The sequence below is a fragment of the Lepus europaeus genome, chromosome 7 (assembly GCF_033115175.1).
Source record: "Lepus europaeus isolate LE1 chromosome 7, mLepTim1.pri, whole genome shotgun sequence".
NCBI classification, from domain to species: Eukaryota; Metazoa; Chordata; class Mammalia; order Lagomorpha; family Leporidae; genus Lepus; species Lepus europaeus.
In genome coordinates, this window is record NC_084833.1 from 37,390,293 (window position 1) to 37,415,283 (window position 24,991).

Consider the following 24,991-nt stretch of genomic DNA (forward strand, 5'->3'; position numbering starts at 1 on the left):
ACAGGGATTTTTTAAATTGACCATTCATACAACAAATGGTGCAAACTGAGCACTGCACAACACCATCAGCCAACAGGCGATTATCAGACTCACAGCTCATCTGTCATTTTCCATGGAATATTTCATCTGTTTTTCCCTAAAACATGAGGCCAAATTAATTCGAACTAGCTGTTATCTATGTTTATACTTCTCCCTGAGACTTCTATGTCAATGGAATATATATGAATAGTTTGTATTTTCTACTAAAGTTTTAGAATCCATCAGGTGTCAATTTAGGCAAATGTTAAGAATTACACTGAGCAATTTTTCACTGATTATGAATTTCAAGATAATATGGGGTTGTAGTCAAAGTATGAACCACAGCTAAAACCTCAAAGGACATACATATAGTAAACATATTCTAACTCAAAAGACATGTAGTAAATATAAATGGACTAAATCTCAGCAGTACCTACTTATACAAAAAATCAGAAAGAACAGCATTAGAAGAGCCAGTTTCAGTCCTGGTTTTACCATTTTTCAGGAGTAAGATCTTAGGTGGGTTATTTTGTTCCAGGACTATTGGAAAATTCACAGTGCTTTCTTAGATCCTACCCAAAAAGACCTTGCAAGGATTTTTTATACCAGCAAAATCGGGAAGAACACACTTTGAAAAATGAAATGACACAGCCCTTTACACATATTAAGACCTGGGTCACTGGCAGTCCTCACAGATCATGCCCTAGCTCCTAATGCCTGAAGTTGGAAGCACCTTGCCTTGAAATTCCCCTGTACCTCCTTTACGGACAGTATTTAAAGCTGATTAAACACTTCAATTCATTCAATAAAGCCTGGGAATTACATACTTAGTTGACACAAGTTTAACTTATTTTAGTCACTTAGTAAGTTTTAAATTGCCTCCCATTAGTAGTAAACAGAAGACAAATAAATCAGGCTTTTCCCTTAACAGTAAAATATTTACTTGTGTGTAAAGTGCTAGCTAGCTTTATGTACAAACTAAACTAAGTATACTCTAAAAACTCCTTTAAAGTACTGAGGCTTACACCTCACAATCTACCCTTCATGCTACCCAAAGTGATCTTCCTCATCAAATTGAGATATCTAAGGAGAGCCTTCAAAGACTTTCTGAGCCTGATGTTACTATGCAGTTGGTAGCCGACACTTCTTCCTAAACCTGTTTCCTGTTTCTTGCTTCTTCAGTTTCCAAGTTTTTCCCTCAATTTCCAATGCTGCTTCCTCTCCCTCCATCCTCCATCCTATCCTATTAAGTCCTTCTCTGTGTTGAGAGGCTAATTCAGATAATACCTTCTTTATATAACCTTATCTTTTTTTAAAAAAGAAATGTTAATTTCAGTTAAGCAAGATTTATATATTTCATATATACAGATTTAGGAACCTTTTCTTTCATGAGTCATCTGTACTGAGCCTAAACATATTCTTTGGCATTCCTGGGGTTTTTGTTTTTGATTCCACTATATATACCAATTATCATTACCTCAACTTCCCTGTCCCGAAAAAACTATGTCATTGACAAAAACTATATTTCTTAGAATTCATTTTTTTATTTTTGCTTGCATTATGAATGTTTTATCTTTGTTATTATATTAGCAGTAAGTGTTCTTTTATTTTAATTTGGAAAAAGTCAAACCAAAAACGCTTTGCCCATTAACAAATTAATGTTTTGATGTTTTGTTTTGATAAACTATGGGACATTTTTAAGTGTAAGTATAGTGTACTTTTTTTTAACTTTTATTTAATATAAATTTCCAAAGTACAGCTTATGAATTACAATGGCTTCCCCCCCCCATAACTTCCCTCCCTCCTGCAATCCTCCCCTCTCCTACTCCCTCTCTCCTTCCATTCACATCAAGATTCATTTTCAATTCTGTTTATATATAGAAGATCAGTTTAGCATATATTAAGTAAAGATTTCAACAGTTTGCACTAACACTGAAACACAAAGTGTAAAATACTGTTGGAGTACTAGTTATAGCATTAAATCACATTGGACAACACATTTAGGACAGAGATCCTACATGAGGAGTAAATACACAGTGACTCCTGTTGTTCACTTAACAATTTGACACTCTTGTTTATGGCGTCAGTAATCTCCCTAGGCTCTTGTCATGAGTTTCCAAGGCTATGGAGGCCTTTTGAGTTCGCCGACTCTGATCACATTCAGACAAGGTCATAATCAAAGTGGAAGTTCTCTCCTCCCTTCAGAGAAAGGTACCTCCTTCTTTGATGGCCCTGTTCTTTCCACTGGGATCTCACTCGTGGAGATCTTTCATATAGTTTTTTGTTTGTTTGTTTTGTTTTTTTGCCAGAGTGTCTTGGCTTTCCATGCCTAAAATACTCTCATGGGCTTTTCAGCCAGATCTGAATGCCTTAAGGGCTGATTCTGAGGCCAGAGTGCTGTTTAGGACATCTGCCATTCTATGAGTCGGTTGTGCATCCCGCTTCCCATGTTGGATTGTTCTCTCCCTTTTTTATTCTATCAGATAGTATTAGCAGACACTAGTCTTGTTTATGTGATCCCTTTGACTCTTAGTTCTATCATTATGATCAATTGTGAGCAGAAATTCATCCCTTGGACTAGTGAGATGGCATTGGTACATGCAACCTTGATGGAATTGAATTCGAATCCCCTGGGGTACATGCAACCTTGATGGGATTGAATTAGAATCCCCTGGCACGTTTCTAACTCCACCATTTGGGGCAAGTCTGATTGAGCATGTCCCAAATTGTACATCTCCTCCCTCTCTTATTCCCACTCTTATATTTAACAGGGATCACTTTTCAGTTAAGTTTCAACACTTAAGAATAATTGTGTATTAATTACAGAGTTCAACCAATAGTATTAAGTAGAACAAAAAAAAAATACTAAAAGGGATATCGTATTACGTTGTTCATCAACAGTCAGAACAAGGGCTGATCAAGTCACTGTTTCTCAAAGTGTCCATTTCACTTCAACAGGTTTCCTTTTGGTGCTTGGTTAGTTGTCACCGATCAGGGAGAACATATGATATTTGTCCCTTTGGGACTGCCTTATTTCACTCAGCATGATGTTTTCCAGATTCCTCCACTTTGTTGCAAATGACCGGATTTCATAGTTTTTTAGTGCTGTATAGTATTCTATAGAGTACATGTCCCATAATTTCTTTATCCAGTCTACTGTTGATGGGCATTTAGGTTGATTCCGGGTCTTAGCTATTGTGAATTGAGCTGCAATAAACATTAAGGTGCAGACAGCTTTTTTGTTTGCCAATTTAATTTCCTTTGGGTAAATTCCAAGGAGTGGGATGGCTGGGTTGAATGGTAGGGTTATATTCAGGTTTCTGAGTAATCCTTTTTCAAAACCCAAGCAATAGAGGCGGCGCTGCGGCTCAACAGGCGAATCTTCTGCCTTGCAGCGCTGGCACACCAGGTTCTAGTCCCGGTCGGAGTGCCGGATTCTGTCCCTGTTGCTCCTCTTCCAGGCCAGCTCTCTGCTGTGGCCCGGGAGTGCAGTGGAGCATGGCCCAAGTCCTTGGGCCCTGCACCCGCATGGGAGACCAGGAGAAGCACCTGGCTCCTGCCTTCGGATCAGCGCGGTGCTATGGCCGCAGCGCACCGGCCGCACGCGGTGGCCATTGGAGGGTGAACCAACGGCAAAGACCTTTCTCTCTGTCACTCTCTCTCTCACTGTCCACTCTGCCTGTCAAGAAAAAAAAAAAAAAAAAAAAAGCAATCAATAGCATCCTTTGAAAATCCAGCTAATAACCATTTTTTGTTCACTGGACCATGTTATAGACACATTTTCCTATCAATAAATGTGAAGTTCAGTGTTTTTAATTTTTTTTTTTTTTTTTTATTGAGACACAAACAGATCTCCCATACCATGGTCCATCCCCAAATGCCTACAGCAGCAGTGCCTGGGCTAGGCAGATGCAAGGAGCCAAAAACTCAATCCAGCTCTACTATGTGAGTGGCAGGGATCCAGGCACTTGAGCCATCATGTGCTATTTCCGAGGGTAGTGCATTAACAAGAAGCTGGAATCAGGAGTGGTACTGAGTTGAACCCAGGTTCTCCCATGGGATACAGGTATCTCAAGTGGTATCTTTACCACTACAGCAAACACCTGCCCTAATTTACATTTGTGAAAACAAAAACATCTGTCATACATACAATTTATAATCAGCTTTTTTCATTGAACCACTTGTGTATTTTCCTCTCAGTAATATGAATTCAGGGGCTGGCGCTGTGGCTTAGTGGCTAAGGCCACCGCTTGCAGTGCTGGTATCCCATATGGACACTGGTTTGAGTCCCAGCTGCTCCATTTCTGATCCAGCTCTCTGCTATGGCCTGGGAAGGCAGTACAAGATGGCCCAAGTCTTTGGGCCCCTGCACCTGCATGGGAGACCCAGAATAAGCTCCTGGCTCCTGGCTTCGGATCGGCGCACTCAGGCCATTGCAGCCATCTGGGAAGTGAACCAGCAGATGGAAGACCTCTCTCTCTCTGCCTCTCCTCTCTGTGTAACTCTGGCTTTCAAATAAATAAATAAATCTTTAAAAAATATATGAATTCAAGTCGTTTTAATACATGCATATTATATTTAATCCCTTATAATAAACATGTAGTTTGTATTTTTTTTACTAGCAACACTCCATTAAACATCTTTGTATTATTTATTACTCTTGTCTAATTATTTCCTTAGGCTAAGCTCCTAAAATGGAATATCTAGATCAAATCATTTGTACATTTTTGAAGCATTTGATATACATTATCAAATTAATGTCCTGAACTATTATAAATATACAGTCTATTATCTTTTTCACATACTTTTTGTCTAATTATAATTCATTCTGTTAATCACCTGTTTATTTCCTTTGTCTTATTTTGCTGTGGTATCATCTTACTTTCTTTGTAGGAGTTTTTTCTCAAAGATTGATATATATATATATATATATATATATATATAAACATAGGTAAAGCTTCTTTACCTTTCCACATAATCCTGCTAACTAAAATCTTTGTACTACTTCTAGAAGCCAAAGTTTATTTTCCATACCTTCTCTATAGTCTCTGTCTCCTACTTTGCTTACTCTCCTTTAACTCACCTCAGCATAATAACTACACCTATCCTTTCTGAATAAAAATGTGTTATCCTCAAACCCGAGAGGGTTTCTGCTGCCATGAGTCCATGAGAATTCAAACTACAGAAGGAAAGAGCCAGATTCCCACATTCCTCGAATTATTTGGATCAGAACTGTTGAATACTGGACAGGTCTTCAAATCTGAATGGTAGAGGTAGGAGAAAGGTGATCTCAAAACAAGAGAGTGCCAAATTTGAGGGAAAATGAGGAACACCAAAAATGTTTCATGATGTCTTGGATTGTTGTCCATTTCTGTTGATGTATTTGTGTAAAAGTAACATATAATACCTCTTCATCTCTGTTCCTTACTATGAACTTCTTATCTTTATTCCATATAGAGAGGTAGCTAATCACACTTATATTGTTATCTACTGTATGGATTTACTTTTTTTTTTTTTTGAAGATTTATTTTATTTATTTGAAAGACAAGAATTACAGAGAGAGGTAGAGACAGAGTAGTCGGTCTTCCATCCACTGGTTCACTCCCCAGATGGCCAGAACTGCTAGAGCTGTGCCAATCCAAAGCCAGGAGCCAGGAGCTTCTCCTGGGTCTCCCATGTGGGTGCAGGGGCCCAAGGACTTGGGCCATCTTCTACTGCTTTCCCAGGCCATAGCAGAGAGCTGGATCAGAAGAGGAGCAACCGGGATTAGAAAGAGTGCCCATATGGGATGCCAGCGCTTCAGGCCAGGGCGTTAACCCGCTGAGCCACAGTGCCGGCCCCCTACTTTATATTTTTTTATCTGATTATTTGATTATAATACCCTTCTCTCCGTTGTTACTACTACCACTCTCTTTCAAGCTCTCATTATTTCTTGACAGAGCTGTTGCAAGATCCTTGTTACTGTTTCTCTACACAGCAAGTAAATAGGTCTTTTTCTTAAACATCAATCAAATTACATCATGTCTATACTTGGAAATCCTCCGCCGATAGCCCTTTGTGCTTGGAGTAACTTTAAGCCCTTATTTTGACTGTAAATCCTAACATAGTTTGACCACTCTTTAGTGCTCCATTCTCTTATTTCTACTCTCCCTTTAATTCACTGGACTTCAGTTACACTAGAATCCTCTCTTATGGTTGAATTGATTAAATTCATTGTTGACATTGTGTACTTGTAATTTCTTCTGCCTTTTCCTCCAGTTCTTCATAGAACTGATTTCTCCATAGCCATTCAAGTCTCAGGTCACATATACCATTTCTAGAATTGGTTTCCTTGGCCATCTTAGTTAAAACCATCCCTCTTGTCTCTCATCTGTATTCCATTTTTCTGCTTCATGTTTTGTTTTTCTTTAGTTCATCTTTGTTTTATTGTCATCTGCATTCCTCCCTCGAAAATGTAACTTCTTAATTGCAAAACAACTTGAATTTGCAATGCCTACCAAGGCATGAGCATGGCAGAAATAAATGTTGGGTGAATGGACAGTAAATTATTTTTATGTGTGTACAGTCTTAGATTATTGATCTTGCGCTACAGCTAACCAAAACCTTTTTTCTTTCATAAAAAGCAACATGTGTAGTGACCTTTTCTTCTGTAGTTGGTTATTAATTTCAGCAACTTATATTCACTTACATCTCATGGATTATAACCATTTCAGAGTGATAGAAATGCAGTTCGCTGCCTCCTATACTCAGCTGTGGTACACTGGGTTAGTACCACAGATAGATCGTAGAGAAAAGACCTGTTGTTTCCCAAAGGCTGCAGATCTTTTCTATTTTGCGAGACCTTGTCTTACATCAATGCACTTTTAACTCCCATTCCCCTCCTGTGTAGTATCCTCATTGCTATGGTTTTACATTGACTCTTCATCTGTAGGGTGCTTTGTTCTGACAGCCTACAACTACATGATTCCTTTTCTTATTTTATGGGACCTTTCTAAAGGAATTATAATTTGCCTGCAGGTCCCTCCTTTATTACTTCTACTCTATGAGCCCAGAAATTATGAAATTTTGTTAGATAGTATTTTCCCAGGCTGAATCAAGGAAAACTGTACAACTACCCCAAGCTTACTGTTCTGGAAAGTTACTGAATACCCTTTCTCTCTAATGGAAATTTACAGCAAATTTTTTATACACATAAATCTAGCATACCCAATAGTTCTCTTTCAGCATTATAAACCCTATAATGCCTCTAACCCAACATTCTCCAGTTGCCATACACACTTCAAATATTCTGTCATATAACTTAGCTAAAAATAGTTATGTTTATAGATTCTAAGAATCATATTCAAAGTGAAATGCCAATTTTTTTATTGTGTTCTTTTAGTTTTAAGTAATAGAGTATATCATTATCCCTTTACGTTTATAGTGATAGTTGATTACTAGTGAATTTTTATTTAAGCCTTTGAATCTTACTTTTGCTGTGGTTATCTCCTGAATCTTTGTTAGCAATAAATCAGCCTAAGTAGTCCTGAGTAGACCATCTACTCTCTGCCCTCTTGTTAGTATTTTTATCTGAATTTAATAATTCAGAGTATAAATTTAATAACTGAGATGATAAAAAGAAAAGACCCTTTCAGATTTGTATTGTATACATTCTGTGTCTCTAACATCTCTCCTTCCAGGCCTAGTAAAACAACTGTATGTAAATCCACATTAACTACTGCATTTCCTTAATTCTTCAGATTATTGTATTTTGCCAGGAGAGCAGAATTATAGTGAAAGATACGTCGTATGACATTATTCTTTTTACTGATAAACTGTTAGTCTGATTATATCAGATTTGATACTGGGTATGTATTTAGAGTATCCATGAGGACAGGTGGATATTTCTTCAGTGTCTTGTGGGAAGGCCTTAATTTTCATGCTCTTTGTTAGCAGAAGGGAAAAGAGGTCCACCACATGAGTCTTTGCCCAGTTGTATCTCCAGAGATTATGCCCTCTGAATATGTACAAGAAAAATAGTGGCTTTGGATAATCCTTACCCCCTGAGGTTTCATGTCCCATTGTATTCTAAGTGTTAGAATGGTGTTTAGAAAGTCAGCATTTGCAAATAACACATACATATGCCTATTTTAACATACCTTTTGTTTATATTTGCAATTTGTGATAAGCCTTGGTAAACTTGGTTTCTGATAACTGAAAGTAAGACATTTTTTAGAGTTAACTGTGAGGTAGTTGTTGATATACTACTGGAAAATAAATTACAACTTTCCCTGTGATAGTGTAATGCTAACAGTTGAAGCATATTTGAATTTGTAGAGCATTTCTTTGAGCCCTAAATTTTTTTCTAATCCTAGTAAATTCCCTGTCCATAAGAGAGTAGTATTCCCTTTGTTCTATGGGATGTTTATGTCCACACTGCTTAAGTGAGTTACCCAAGGTCACTCAATGAGTCGTTGATGGAGCCAGAAATAGAATCCAAGTCTCCTGACTCTCAATTCAGTTCTCTATCCTGGATATAGTTTTCTATCCTCTATACCTCTGCTGCCTCTCATGGGAAAAGAAGTTAATCTTCCAGCTATTAATAGCCACCAAATTGGTGATAGCAGCACAGTGGAGAAAAGTAACTGTCTTTACACTGCAGCATTAGTATAAAAATATCTGGTAATGGAAAATTTGACAAATGTCATGTTAAAGGGAGTGGAAAATTATTTTAAGATCTGGATCTCATTTATCTAGTTCTCAGAAAAGTAAAATTCCTTAGTAGAACAGGAATCATATTTTTCTTCCTGTTTTTAAATTGTATTTCCTAGAGGGTAATTGTCAACCTAGCCATGGCAGAGCCTATTGTCAACTAACATAATAAGAATAATGCATGTACTACTGTTGGTGATTGTTGTAAGTGTATTTTTTAACTTGTTTGATATTCTGAATTGCTTTATTAAAATACAATACACAACTTTATTCAATTTTCAGTGTTATTTAAGTTAGTTCTATATAATAAAGAAAATATAGCAATACTTGAAAATTTTACCTCATTGTCTGAAAGTGTAGGCAGAAATGCACATATTACTTTCTTACATGCTATACTCCAAGCAAAGGCACATGTCAGGCTCCATGAAATTCACCAGAGTAGAAAAAAGTTTGTTAAGAAATAAAGGTAAGTATACTGAAGTTAAAAAATTATCTTTTGATTTTAGACCAAGACTTTCGCTACTAAAAATTTTTCTAGATACCATGTTTCTATCTAACTATTGATTAGCAAGGCAAAGTGCAACTGCTTAGGTGAATTTCTATACTTACTGGATGGAGGAAGAAATTAACACAGATTATAAAGATAAGGTTATAATTTTGAAAAGCTAAACTGAACTCTTCGTTTTTATTATTAAATCTAATTTTTGCAAACCTATGATGTGTATGTGTGTGTATAGCAAATCAGCTACAGTGCTTAACTCAGTATGTATGAAATCATAACAGATGAAGTTATTTTAGAAATCTGGTATTTTTATTGTTATCACCCTTGTTAGTTTAGACTACTTGACTTACACTTAAAGGTTGAACGTCCATAATCCAAAAAATCCAAAATCTGAAATGTCCCCAGACTAAAGACTTTTTGAATTATACACCATGAAGCTTTGCTTCATTCACAAAATTATTAAAAATTATTGTGTAAAGTTATCTTCAGGCTGTATGTATGTTATAAATGAAACAAATGAATTTCATGTTATATTTGAGTTACATCTCCAAAATATCTTGTTATGTACAATGATACTTCAAAAAGTATTTCATGAAAAATAACATTAGGGAGCTGGCATTGTGGAGCAGTAGATTAAACCACTACCTGCAACTCCAGCAACCATATGGGTGCTCATTTGAGTCCTGTCTCTTCCATTTATGATCCTGCAGCCTACTAATGCTCCTGGGAAAGCAATAAGGATCACCCAAGTATTTGGGCCCCTACCATTCATGTGGGAGACATGGATAGAGTTCCAAACTCCCTGGCTTCAGCCTAGCACCACCTCTGCCATTATAGCCTTTTGGGGAGTGAATCAGCAGATGGAAGATCTTCTCTCTCTGTTTCTCCTTCTCTCTGTTCTGTCTTACAAACAAATAAATTTTTAAAAAATAAAGTTGGAAGTAAAGTTTATTTTGGTGTGGAAAAATTTGTAAATCCTTGTGTACAAATACATTGAGATAGTCCAAAAATCAAAACCAAAAAAAAAGGAAAGAAACACTTTTTTTCCAAGCATTTCCAATATGTGATTCTCACCCCATTATAATAATAAACTAGTCATTTTTTACAATAGAACAAGTATTAAATCTCTATGTATGGGCCGGCGCCTCTGCTCATTAGGCTAATCCTCCGCCTGTGGCGCCCGCACCCAGGGTTCTAGTCCTGGTTGGGGCGCCAGATTCTGTCCCGGTTGCTCCTCTCCAGTCCAGCTCTCTGCTGTGGCCTGGGAAGGCAGTGGAGGATGGCCTAGGCCCTTGGGCCCTGCACCCACATGGGAAACCAGGAGGAAGCACCTGGCTCCTGGCTTCGGATCGGTGCAGTGCACCGGCCGTAGCAGCTATTTGGGAGGTGAACCAATGGAAGGAAGACCTTTCTCTCTGTCTCTCTTTCTCACTGTCTAGCTCTGCCTGTCAAAAAAAAAAAAAAATCTCTGAAAATACTAAACGATAGAACAAAAAAGGGAGAGAAGAATCCAACATGGGAAGCGGAATACACAGCCGACTCATTGAATGGCAGATGTCCTAAACAGCACTCTGGCCTCAGAATCAGCCTTTAAGGCATGCGGATCCGGCTGAAAAGCCCATGAGAGTATTTCAGGCATGGAAAGCCAAGACACTCTGGCAAAAAAAAAAAAAAAAAATGACCTAAATGAAAGATCTCCACGAGTGAGATCCCAGTGGAAAGAACGGGGCCATCAAAGAAGGAGATACCTTTCTCTGAAGGAAGGAGAGAACTTCCACTTTGACTATGACCTTGTCTAAATATGACCAGAGTCGGTGAACTCAAAAGGCTTCCATAGCTTTAGCAACTCATGACAAGATCCTAGGGTGATTACTGATGCCATAAACAAGAATGTCAATTTGTTAAGTGAACAACAGGAGTCACTGTGCACTTACTCCTCATGTAGGATCTCTGTCCTTAATGTGCTGTACATTGTGATTTAATGCTATAACTAGTACTCCAACAGTATTTTACACTTTGTGTTTCAGTGTTAGTGCAAACTGTTGAAATCTTTACTTAATATATGCTAAACTGATCTTCTATATATAAACAGAATTGAAAATGAATCTTGATGTGAATGGAAGGGGAGAGGGAGCGGGAAAGGGGAGGGTTGTGGGTGGGAGGGAAGTTATGGGGGGGAAAGCTATTGTAATCCATAAGCTGTACTTTGGAAATTTATATGCATTAAATAAAAGTTAAAAAAAGAAAAGAAAAAAAATCTATGTATACAAATTTTAAATATTACTTTTTCTTAAGCCCACATCAAAACATGAAAGCTAGAAATTGCTTGTAAATTTTAATATAATTGATTAGAAATTTGTAAATATCCAATATATCAAAATAGTCATACTGGTATTAATATTGATGTTAGCAATTTACTATATTCTGTTTTAGATTCTCTTTATATGTAATGAGTTGTTGTCTTTATTTGCCTTTCTTACCAAAAAAAAAAAAAAAAAAACTTGTTTTCTTTTCCAACTTATTTTCGTTCAGTTTTTGGCAAAAAATAAGTACTCATTAGTGATTTTTTTAAACTAATAAAGTTACTGGAAAACTTTGAGCAGCATTTTAATCACCTTTTTAATTTTATTGAACAGGTGCATCTTCAAGTGATCCTAACCTGCTTAAAATTCCTCCACAAAAAAGAACTCGTAGAAAACTAATGTCTTCTCCCTTAAAAGTCAAACATACAGAAAAGTCTGCACTATCTGAAAGTATGCATCTCAATGATTCTCTCAGCCAAGAACTTCAACCTATTGTATATACTCCAGAAAACTGTAGAAAACCTTTTCAGAATCCATCTCCAATAGCCTTAATAAAGCCATCATCACATACTGCGGGTTTTCAGGACATCAGCTCAAACAGAAACAGTGATAATTCTCTAAAAATGTTATGTGAAGTAGATATCCCTCTTAACAGAAGAGAATGTGAAGAGGAAATTTTGGACTCTACATTTACTATATGTGAAGACACTAGGAGCTTGAAGAGTAAATTACCTGAACAAGAACCTCAACCAAACAACAATAAAAACATTTTACAAAGGTAAAAACAGGGATATTTTCCAGTTCTTTTTTGTTAACATAGCACTCAGACTAGTTTTCTTCCTCATTAGCTATATTTGAGGTGTATTTTATAGATTTAGTAGGCTGTCTGGATTACAAAACTGTATTTTACTTGTGTTAAATCTTTTTCTCTGAAGTATTCACTAACAATATTTTAAAATGTCAGAATAAATTTGATCTTTAGTCAGTTGACCCTCATTCAGCTAGGAGAGACCTTAAGATATATTCAATTTGTTCTTCATATTTCAAAGCTACATAATCTATCATCAGAGGATTACCATGTTGGTTTTTATTCATTAATATGTTCACTAAAGGAGAGTCCAGTTCTATTGATGTTTATCAAACCTCAGCGTACTCTGTAATAGTCATGTGTTTAAGGTATGGTTGACCACATGTCATCCAAGCACACATTTCCTTCTCACTTTATTTACATAATGATACCCAATCTAAATATGAGGAGAAAAATATTTTCTTCACTTTTCTGTCCTGTTGGGAATGCAGAAATCTCTTGATAGCAGCTCTGCCTATTGTATGAAGAAGAAAAAAAAAAAAAATCCTTAGGGTAAGCTTGCAAAGTTTTATAGTATATAAGAATGTTTGTCTTTATCTATTAATATCAGATAGTTTTTTAGTAGAAGTGTATGCCCCTTTTTTCTCTATAGTATAAATCAAACTTATTCTGTTTTGGTATTCACTGTTTAATGTGCAGGCTGGACCCTTCATTCTCAACTAAGCATTCTATGCCTCTACCAAGCGTGGTGCCATCCTACATGGCAATGACTGCTGCTGCCAAAAGGAAACGGAAATTAACAAGGTATGATTACACAGAAAGAAGTGCGGTAATTGTATTTATATAAGATCATCTTATACTCTGTTTTCAATAGCCTTTTTATTTCTTGTAATTAGACTCTCAGTTTATATTTAAGCAAACTCGTGATAAATTTATTTGAATGAGCCACTGAATTCATGGTACTGAAGGGGGATCTTGAAAAAGCCCAAGTATTCCGTTTGATATTTACGTAAGTATTCCATATTTCAGATTATTAAAAATAAACTGAGGAGGCTTCTGGCTTACAAAAATGTCACTTAATTTTAACATTTCTTCTAGTGAAAATGTTTACTTATTTGGTTATTTTTCTTTTTAAGCATTACTGAAATTCTTCCATCCCAGAATTATATTATTTGAATGGATTTTGATATATGACTAACGTATAATGAGTAAGGAAACTTCTATTTCTGACTATGACAGCATAATTGTGTCAGTTCAAGCCACCCATGAAAAAAAGTTGTAAAAGCTGTATACAGAGGCCAGCGCTGTAGCACAGCAAGTTAAAGCCCTGGCCTATAGCACTGACATCCCATATAGGCTCTGGTTCTGGTCCCAGCTGCTCCCCTTCCAATCCAGTTCTCTGCTGTGGCTTGGAGAGGCAGTGGAAGATGGCCTAAGTCCTTGGGCCCTGCATCCATGTGGGAGACCCTGAGGAGGCTCCTGGTTCCTGGCTTCAGATCAGTGCAGCTCCAGTCATTGTGGCCATCTCAGGAGTGAACTAGTAGATGGAGAACCTCTCTCTCTCTCTCTCTCCCTCCCTCCCTCCCTCCCTCCCTCCCTCTCTCTCTCTCTCTCTCTCTCTCTCTCTCTGCCTCTCTGTAACTCTGCCTTTCAAGTAAATAAATAAATCTTTAAAAAAAACAAAAACAAAAACCTAGATACAGTAAAACTAACAGCCAGTTAGGGCTGGGAGAACAACCAAGGCCACCAGTAGTTGGAAGTGTAAGATTACAGAGAAAGGGGAGATGTGCTATAGAGAGCCAGACTTTCTCTGTCTCTTTTTTCCATTTAGCTTTTGCTGAATTAAGATATATGACAAAGAGGACAAATAGAAGATGGAAGTTATAGCTATGATCAGTTTCACTGTGATAGGGAAACAAAATCATTCTATGCAGTTTTTGCCCTCAAGGTATTCATTAAGTTCTAAACTATAGAATAAGAGGCCAAGAAACCACACTGAAAGTAGTTAATAAGAGGGTAAAGTATTAAACAGAAAAATTAAAATTCAGAGACCACCATGAAAAAGTTTTATTTGAGATCTCTGAAGCACAGTATATTCTAAGAATAGGACCAACTGGAAATAGGTTGGTTCCTCAAAACCAGAAACAGACCTTGAACCAACTCAGCTGGATCAAGGTAATCAACCACTACTCTGCTTTCTTGCCATAGAAAATCTAGTATCACTGAGAGACTATATTATGTGGATCCTTTATAGTTTTTCATATGTAATACTTGGTATTTAAACAAATTAAGTATGCCAAGAGACAAGATAAATGACTAAAATCCAACTTTTCTAAAAAGTTAGAGAAGCAATGATTCATAAATTATGCAAATATTAGTTTATCAGAAGCTGAGAGTTTAACTGATTAATTTCAAAATAAAATAAGGAAATTTCATAGAGAATTGGCTTCTGTTAAAATGGATCTACTACAGACTGGCATTGTGGCATAATGGTTAAGCCTCTGCCTGCAATGCCAGCATCCCATATGAGTCACCAACTGCTCCGCTTCCTATCCAGCTCTCTGCTGTTGAGCCCAGCAAAGCAGTGGAGGATGACCCAAGTGGTTGGGCCCTGTATCCATGTGGGAGACCCTGATGAAGCTCCTGGCTCCTGGCTTTGGCCTGGCCCAGCCCCAGTTGTTGTGGCTATTTGGGGAGTGAACCAGCAGATGGAAGATTTATCTGTCTCTGTATCTCCCTCCCTCTGTAAACTTGCTTTTCAAAAATAAAAAATAAATGTTTTTAAAAAAAAAATTAAATGGATTGGGGCCGGCGCCATGGCTCACTTGGTTAATCCTCCACCTGCGGCACCAGCATCCCATATGGGCACTGGGTTCTAGTCCTGGCTGCTCCTCTTCTAGTCCAGCTCTCTGCTGTGGCCCGGGGGGGCAGTGGAGGATGGCCCAAGTGCTTGGGCCCCTGCACCCACATGGGAAACCAGGAGGAAGCACCTGGCTTCTGCCTTCAGATCGGCACAGTGCTAGCCATGGCAGCCATTTGGGGAGTGAATCAATGGAAGGAAGACCTTTCTCTCTGTCTCTCTTTCTCTCTCTCACTGTCTAGCTCTATCTGTCAAATAAATAAAAATAAAATAAAATGGACCAGTTGAATGTTCTAGAACTGAAAAGAGAATTTACTAAAATTTAGAACTCAATAAAAAGTAGAACTAAATAGACATTTCTCAAAAAAAAGTTAAACTTCTGGCCAACAGGAACATAAAAAATGCTCTGTATCACTGACCATCATGGAAATTCACATCAAAACCACAATGAGAAATCACCTTGCTCTAATTAGATGGACTGTTAATCAAAAACACAAAAGATAAATTCTCATAAGGATATGGCAAAAGGGAAACCTTGCACACTGCTGCTGAGTATACAAATTACTACAGCCACTGTAGAAAACAGTATAGAAGCTCCTCAAAAATCTAAAAGTACCATATGATCCAGCAAATTCTATTATTGGGTATGTATAAAAGGAACTGAAAAGACATCTGCACCCCCATGTTCATTACAACACTATTTACAATAGCCAAGAAATGAAAACAACCAGATATCCATCTTCTGGTAAATAGATAATACAAATGTACTATAACAGAATACTACTCAGCCATAAAAAAGGATTTAAAAAAATCTTGTCATTTGCAGTAACATCAATGAAACTGGAAATCATTGTTAGGTGATTAAATAAGCCAAGCACAGAAAAACTAGTACCATATAATCTCACTCATCTGTGGAGAATTAATCCCGCAGAAGTTATAAAATTTAATCATGGTTACCAAAATCTGAGAAGAATGGGAGATGATGGGAGGAATGGGGAAACGTTGATTAAGAAGTACTGTGTTATTGCTAGATCAGAGTAAGAAGTTCTAGTGTTATGTTGCACAGTAGGGTGACTATCACTAGTGATAATGTAATATTCATATTTCTTAAAAATATTTTAAAACCTGGGAGAAAAGGTTTTTCATGTTTTCCTCATTGAAAGCATTTAATATTTAAGGAGATATGTTTCCCCTAATGGGCATTACACAATGTATGCATGTATGGAAAGGTCACATGATACCCCATAAATATGTACAATTTGTATGTGTCATTTTAAAGAAAAACAAAATTATTTAATAAGTTTTAAGAGAATTCAGTAAATCAATCTAACAGATTAGTCATAGCAAAAAGTTTTAATGGATTAAAGGTACATTGATAGAAAAAATATTCAACTTAATGTATAAAAAAATAAAAAATGGAAAATAAAAGAGTGAATATAAATATATTAGAAAGAGTTAAAAAGGGGAGAGACTGGAATACATGTATTGGGTCTCAGAAGGAAACAAGAGAAAGAATGGGGGAAAACAGTTTTTTAAGAGAAAATGACTCCTAATTTCTGAAACTAACAAAAAATGAATCACAGATTTGAAAAGTGCTGTAAACCACAAGCAGGGTAATACAAAGAGAAATAAGCCAGTTACACAATAGTAATTTAAAAACAAAGAAAATGGAAAAATCTTAAGTATACCAAGTCATGTAAGATGCAGTTTATTATATGTTCTTTGGATTCTACAAATTGAGTGCCGAGACAAAAAATACTAAATAAATATAAAATGAATCTGACTTGCTATGAGTATAAGAAGTGTAGGACCTTAAGACACCACTTTTAAAATGTTTTTCACTATGGATCTATTATCTGTTATCTATATCTATATTATCTATTATCATCTAGGCTACAGGAACTAAATTTACAAATAGCCTAATTATCTGTGCTTCATAGAGGGTCTTCTCATAGATGAATTTAAGGTACATCCTTGCCCCTCCAAAACAAATAACAGCAGAGCCTAAGAATGTGCATATTTAAATTCATGGATTGCTTTTTCCTGAATGTGTCTAACTATGCATGACATTTAAAAATATGTACTGAAGCATCCTCTTAGTCATGATTTCACTTTCTGCAGATTCACTTACCTGTGGTTAACCAAGGTTCAAAAATATTGAATGGAAAGTGGCAAAAGTAATCAATGAATTTTAAATTATGAGCTGTTCTGAGTAATGTGTTGAAATCTCATGTTTTCTGACTCCATCCCACAACATGGATCATTCCTTTTTCCAGTGTATATGTACGTGTATTATATATTTTCTGTTGACTCAGTCATCAGATCAACTGTCTCAGTATTACAGTACTTGTGTCCCAGTAACCTTTATTTTAGTTAATAATGGCCCCAAAGCACAATATTAGTGACACTGATTATTTGGATGTGCCAAAGAAAAGCCATAAAAAATATATTACTATATAGGGTTTCTTACTGTCTCCATTTCAGGCAATCACAGGGATCTTACAACATATACACAGCAGAAAAGAAAGAACTAATATATTTTGCTAGGGCACAAATTTGAATTGTGCAGTAAGTCTGACTCGTACATGGCAGTCAGTCAACTTGTGAGTGAGCCTACCTAACTACCATCATCTGTCATATCCATTTTATCACTAATTTGCATTGTACCAGTTTTGTCCGTTCTTTCCACTAATTGATGTTAATGGAATTTTCTTGTCCTTCAGTAGTAATGCACTCTGTTGTACTTACTAAAAGGTTATAACTAAGAATAGTTTTAAGATACAAGCATAGACATTATTAAATCACATGATTTTTCAAGAAATATCCAGGTATGTGAATTATGTATTTAGACTGGTTTTAGTAGAGTTAAAGGGCTTGCTTCCACATGAGTAACTAAGATTGTGAAATATTGAAGAACAAGTAAAGAAAATGCTTGATTTCTCATAGCCTAATACTCTATTACATTCCCTCTGGTACCAATAATTAGATCCTGCCATTAACTAAGGTTAAAAGAGATTAATGCTAGAAATGTACATGATCACTTTTTTTTTAATCTTCCTTTTCCCCAATTAAAGCTACATGGGCTTGAGAGTAATAAACTCTGGTATTTTCCACCTAGCAGCTTTATATACCTATTTAAATGTGTATATATTCTAATCTATCATTGTTAAAAATAAAGAAAAGAGCCATTTCTGGAGTATAGTTTTTCTTTCTCAAAAGAGTCCAAATGCACTGCATATTACAAAACCTACCAAAATACTGGATTTTGAATCTTTTTTTTTTTTTAAAGATTTATTTATTTATTTGAAAATCAGAGTTACACAGAGAAAGGAGAGGCAGAGAGAGAGAGGTCTTCCATCCGATAGTTCACTCCCCAGATGGCTGCAATGGCCAGAGCTGCACCAATCCGAAGCCAGGGGCTAGGAGCTGCTTTTGGGTCTCCCACACGGGTGCAGGGACCCAAGGACTTGAGCCATCTTGTACTGATTTCCCAGGCCATAGCAGAGAGCTGGGTTGGAAGAAGAGCAGCCGGGACTAGAACCTGCATCCATATGGGATGCCTGCGCTTCAGGCCAGGGCTTTAATACACTGTGCCACAGTACCAGCCCCTTGATTTTGAATCTTAACAATTTGTTTAGTAGCAGACTTTGGATTAAGTGAATCAGCCTACCAACTATACAAATACATATGTTAGCTTTTATTTATAAATTATGTTTATCAGAGTTTGGAGTGTTTGCCTTGTATTTGGTTAGTTGACTGGTTGGTTTTTTCATTTGTTTAAGAAATAATGCCTAAAAATGTCTCACACTTGCCATATCTTTTTTGTTTTGAAATATGTCTAATGATCCCAACTAGAAATCACTTCAACTAGAAGAATATAAATTGCACTACCTTTATGGTGTAGAAAATTCCACTTATGTGGGGGAGCAAATGTTAATTTTCAGCTTTGTTAATACTTAGAAAAATATATTTGGCTTACAACTACAAGAGTTGTTGGATCTCATCTTAATATAGTCCTTCACATAATATGAATTTGTGCACGTATAAATTTTGCCTTTATTTTATAATCTAACTTCTAAATTCTAACAGTAGACTGCTTTAATTAAATCCTAAAACTATTTGGGTATGTTTGACGTACATATAACTATGCAACATATTTTATTAGACTTGGATTTCATTCCTAGAAATATGAATTTTAATCAAATAGGCTTATTCCAAAGACTGAATTTAAGAGCATGGTATAAGTAAGAAGTGGGGCCTGCGTTGTGGTGCAGTAGGTTAAAGCCCTGGCCTAAAGCGCCAGCATCCCATATGGGCGCCGGTTCTAGTCCCAGCTGCTCCTCTTCCGAACCAGCTCTCTGCCATGGCCTGGAAAGCAGTAGAAGATGGCCCAAGTCCTTGGGCCCCTGCACCCATGTGGGAGACCCAGAAGCAGCTCCTGGCTCCTGGCTTTGGATTGGTGCAGCTCCGGCCTTTGCAGCCATCTGGGGAGTGAACCAGTGGATGCGAGACCTCTCTGTCTCTACCTCTCTCTATAACTCTGATTTTCAAATAAATAAACAAATCTTTAAAAAAAAATAAGATTCTAGAACTAACCAAGGTGAAAAATCACACTATAAAATAAAAAAGACAACTTTAAAATAAATTATATGGAAAATGGCATTGCTCTTTTACTTAAATAAAATCACCAAATGATGACTTTAAAAAAGAATTTCTGCCATGGATCACTAGTAGATATATATATAATATAAAAAATGTTTAGTATTCAAAACAATTATAGTAACTTATTTACCACTTGTTAGGAATGGGTAATTTCTATAGTTGAATTTGTTTACTTTTATAGCACCAGCACTTCCTTTCTAACCATTTTGGATAAATGTGATTTGCATTCTTGGACAAAGGAGGTATAAACAACAAAATCATTTCTCTCAAGGGCTCTAGAAATGGACCTATCTCAATTGAGTTGTTTTCCCCTGCATTCATTGTGCTCATGTGTGTTTGCAGTGAGCATGCCACTAACCCATTTTTTCCCTGTTCTATACACATATCCCTTTACCAATTTAAAACATGGTTGGGATCACCAGAAGACCAAGTTGTTGCCTTTAAAGGAAAACCCCCAATTGTTAACCCAACTGATAAGCAATTAGCATCAGTTTATATTAGTATGTGTAGTCTCTATGAGCCAGATTTTCTGTAAAATTAGCTTAGTTAAATTAGTTTGGAAGGAGGATGTTCTTCCCCAATCAACCCTGAATCCTTTTTAGAACTAGGAACGATTGCTGTAATTGAAGGTTCTGAGCAAATTTATCACATCTTGAAGGTCTGTAGCTCCTTGAAATTTGAAAACGTGTGGCACTTTTTTAAATTCTACCATATTGATTCATGTATTTGTCTTACATTTTCCCTGCCCTTACTAGGTGTTTGTGGTATAACTTAGCAGGACAGAGACTATTTGTGCCTTACTGGTTTGCACATCCTGTAACACAGATCTATTATGGGTATTTAGTATTATGCTAACTCAAATTGAGTTAGAAATTTGACACTTAATGTGAGATATATTTTTAAAGACAAATGAAAATAGATCATTCTTTTTCATTTCAGTTTCTGTAATTGTAATAATTAGAGATTGTCGGTCGATTAACATGTTTTGATTTAAAGACAAAGTGCCCAAATAATCTCACTTGTTTATATTCCCAGATTGGGGTTCTTGGTCCAAATTTGTTCGATACTAGCTTTGCACATCTTGTGATTATATGCTACTTATTTCTATACTTTGAGGATAAGTGCTCACTTATATTCCAGCAGAGCACCCTAGAAATATTCTGCAGTCAGAATTGTTACACTTACAATCATAATGTGCAATTGGAATAAACATTAAAGTCACAAACATCTAAATTTCTGTCGGCCAAAAATGTGTTTAGTAGCTCCAGTTACTTCTATAGGATTTCACAGCTTTACATTTCTGTATTTGATTTCTTCTATCATTGCTGCATGTAGAACAGAAATTAGAACTTAGAGATGAAAAAATACTTAAAAAATTTTCTCCTCAATATCTGCATCAAGTATTCCATCAGCTGCTGAAGAAAACCATGGATTTGCCAAACGTGTCCGATCAGATAATTCAAGTGATAAACATTTACAAGAAAACAGAACAACCACAGGTATGTTTATTTGGTAATTTAATCTTAATGATATGATTACCTATCATAGTAGATTACTCTTTTTATACTGTTTTCATAGGAGTCTCTTTATATACTACTTATCACCTTTATTGTATGGTAAAACAAGTATAATTTGTTAAAAATAAAGCTATTAAAAGTTATTGATTAAGTATAAGTTACAGATAAATTATATCTACCTGAAATGTTTTTCTTAGCCTATTATTTTTAATTTAGCTTCTTAGTCATTTGTGTAATTATTACACAAGCTCCACTCTCTGCACAGTAACAATCATATTGTAATTCCCATTGGCAAAGTGAAAAAGATGCAACTTGAGGTGACTACATTCCCTCAACTGCATATAATTGTCAAATTAGAAACTTCAAAGAGCTAGGTTAAAAGATTACAGATTATTAAGGATAATTGAACACTTGGAAAGTTATTAAGTTTTAAGGGAAGATAACATTGTATATTAGAACATCCAAATAAAATTGCTACACACACCAGAAATGCCTAGAATAGTGAAGGTTGAGACTGCCTTTTTTCCCCGAATTCTCCAATTATCAATGTACAAATGATAAAGTAAAAGAATATCAGTGGGAAAGATGGCAATAGCTGTTGACTGAGCAGTTAGAGAAATAAGAAATAGTGTCAAGAGGAGGTGGGCATTTAGTCCAGCAATTAAGGAACTCCCACCCCACTTGAGAGTGCTGGATTAATTGACTAGCTCCAGCTTCAGTCTCTAGTTTCCTACCAATGCAGAATCCAAGAGGCAGCAGTAATGATTTAAGCTTATCAGTTTCTGCCACCCTGGCAGAAGACCTGATTGAGTTCCTGGCTCCCAGCTTTGTCCTCTTCAGCCCAGCCCCAGGCATTGCAGCCATTCAGAGTTCAGAGAGTGAACTAGCAGAGAGAAGCATATTTCTCTCTCTCCCTCTTAAACAAAAAATGGAGGGAGGGAGGGAGGAAGGAGGAAAGGAATTAGAGTTAGGGAATATATATATATACATACATATATATATATATATATATATATATATATATATATATTTCTCCTCTAAAACTAAAACCTAATGTGACCAATAAAATGTACAACCAATTAAGTGCTCTCAAAAGAAGTCAGTGGCCCTAGGTTTTACAGTAGTGTTGAGTGGAGGATTGTTTTAAAGACTGATAAAGAATCAGAGTAGGCATAGACCAAAACATTTGAAAGGGATTTTACATTGTGACACAGCAGCTTGAGACACTGGCGTACTGTGTCATAAGTGCTAGTTTGTGTTTCAGCTGCTCTACTTTCAATCCAGCTTCCTTCTGGTGCACCTGGGAAGGCAGCATATGATAGTCCAAGTAGTTGGGTCCCTGCCACTCATGCGGGAGACATAGATGGATGGAGTTCCTGGCTCCTAGTTTCAGCCTGGCCCAGCCTTGGCTGTTGAAGCTATTTGGAGAGTGAATCAACTGACTGAAGATCTCTGCCCCTCCTCCCTCTATCATTCTCCCTTCTGCCTTTCAAATAAATAAATATTTAAAAAGAACAAGAAGAAAAAGAAAAAGAAACATTTGAAAGGTGGCAGTGAAAGCAAAAAGGACTATAGGACTAGGATCAGCCTTCTAGGAAGTACTGATAACCTTTTCTTAGAATATGGACATTTAAAAGCCCTGGTGAAATAAAGAATGAGAAAAATTGATTATACAAGAAAGAAAACAATAAAGCAACAAATGCTTGTAGAAATAGTCTTCTGTTAGAAGGAAAGTGAATCTGCAGTTCATTCAGTGACTTTTGATACCTCTGTGTGTGCAGTTGCTCACTGAATCTTCAACTTGCAACATAGAGAAATGGATTTAGCAAGCAGTTTTACAGCAAAGGTGTTAATATTTCTTTGTTAAATTTCAAATCGTGTTAACAACTATGAATTTCAAGAGCAAATATTCCTGTATATGCTTATAATTTTTAATAATTTTTAAGTTGAATGAATAGTAAAAATTATTTTCAAATGATACCATATTTATACATCTTTTTATTTCTTCTCTAGAATTTAAAAGAAACATCCATAAGATAAATTCAAGGATAGTTAGAAAATTTGGAAGAAACATTTCAAAAGGAAATCTAAGATGAATCACTTCAAAGTCAAGAAAAATAAAATTGATCAAATTTGCTTTTAAAAATTTGCTTTGTTGGAATCTTTTCAGAAATGTATTTAAAATCTTTGAAAGAAGACTGTTTTAAAGCTATGTTTACCTAAATACTTTCAGCAAGCAGAAAAGAAACTTTTTCTCCTTTCGTATTGTAAGTAAATACAACATTTCAATAGAAAAGGTTATGTTGTAAAATATTTGTTATCTTTTTAAGTCCCTAAGTCACCTGATGGCAGCTTCCTGTTACTATGCTTCAGCAAATCAGTTAGGACATTTTAGAAAATAATAGTCAAAATTGTTCCCATTTTTTTTTTGTCAATAAGGAAAATTTAGAAGTGATCAAATTACACCGCCAGATATATTTGGACTTCTATTATGTTTTCATATATTATTTTAATTATACATATTTCTCTTTCTAAAAATACTTTGATGTACAAATGTAACAAATGTAGATAATGTGTCCATAAAGTTGTAAATAGTATTTAAATAGTTGTCCTGAATAAAATACTAATATTGTTCCTTGATACTTTACATATTAAAGATGCAGATTTTAAAGTGGTTTTCCTGTCTCATTACTACCCCTTATATATGCCAGACTATTACTTTATATAAAATGTGAATGTTACAGATTTGTATTTCAGATTATAACAAGAAATATGGTACCATAACCAAATCTTAAAATACTCCATACATTCCTTAATGGTAAGGAAAAAAATTTTAATCTATTCCTGCTGCTTCAGAAATTATATAGACCTACAAGTTAATTATATAACCTTATTTATCCTGCTGCTAAATACAACAAATAGTTAATTAAATACACTTTTTTATTTTATACAGTGCAGGAAACTTCACAGCAAAGCAAATAATCATACAATTGTCATAAGGAGAGTCACCATACTCATTATTTTGGATGCTTCACCAATAAATTTTTTTTATTGTATTGCCCTTTTTAACAATAATTTTTACCTCTCTGTTATTCCTGTCAGTGTGATTTAATTGTGTGATTCAAAGAAATCTTACCAAATGCTGATGAGTGGCTGACATGATTAATAAGTGGTCATAACTTATAGTCCGTCATACTATATTATTAACTAGAGATATTTCCTTCTGTAAAAATTAATAGTACCTTTGAAATGCAACCATGTTAAGGAGAAATTAGGAGGAATAAATTACAATGAATATGGGAAAAGAAAGCTATTAAATATGTTACTAAGACAAAATATGTGCATCTACACTAGAACAAAAATTCTATTCAATGTCACTTTGAACAGTTCGTTCATAAATGAATTTTATGTAAAAAATGGATCAGTCATAAGTATATAGCTCAATAGATTTTTTTTTGCAAAATGAGCATACTGATATACCTGCATATACTGGAAATATTAAGGGCCTCAAAAGCCCTCCTTGTACCCCATCACATCTACCATATCCCCCAAGGGTAACAACTTTTCTAACATCATACATTGACTTTAACTTAAATAATTTGTATTAAATTTTATTGTATTCTAAAAAAA

At 35.7% G+C, this 24,991-nt stretch overlaps 1 protein-coding gene across 2 annotated transcripts in view; it reads left to right on the forward strand.

The window, feature by feature from the left end:
* KIF18A (kinesin family member 18A) overlaps positions 1-23,888 on the forward strand; it is an 85,584-nt gene extending 61,696 nt beyond the window's left edge. Inside the window, exons 14-17 of one of the 2 annotated variants that reach the window (XM_062196374.1) lie at positions 11,848-12,292; positions 13,022-13,126; positions 21,246-21,343; positions 23,375-23,888. In XM_062196374.1, coding sequence (XP_062052358.1) covers positions 11,848-12,292; positions 13,022-13,126; positions 21,246-21,343; positions 23,375-23,457 — 731 coding nt within the window. In that variant the 3' untranslated portion in view covers positions 23,458-23,888. Of the gene's footprint in view, positions 1-11,847; positions 12,293-13,021; positions 13,127-13,218; positions 13,850-21,245; positions 21,344-23,374 lie in introns of those variants that run through there. The other variant, XM_062196375.1, reaches the window with a different exon arrangement.
* The last annotated feature ends 1,103 nt before the right edge of the window (positions 23,889-24,991 follow it).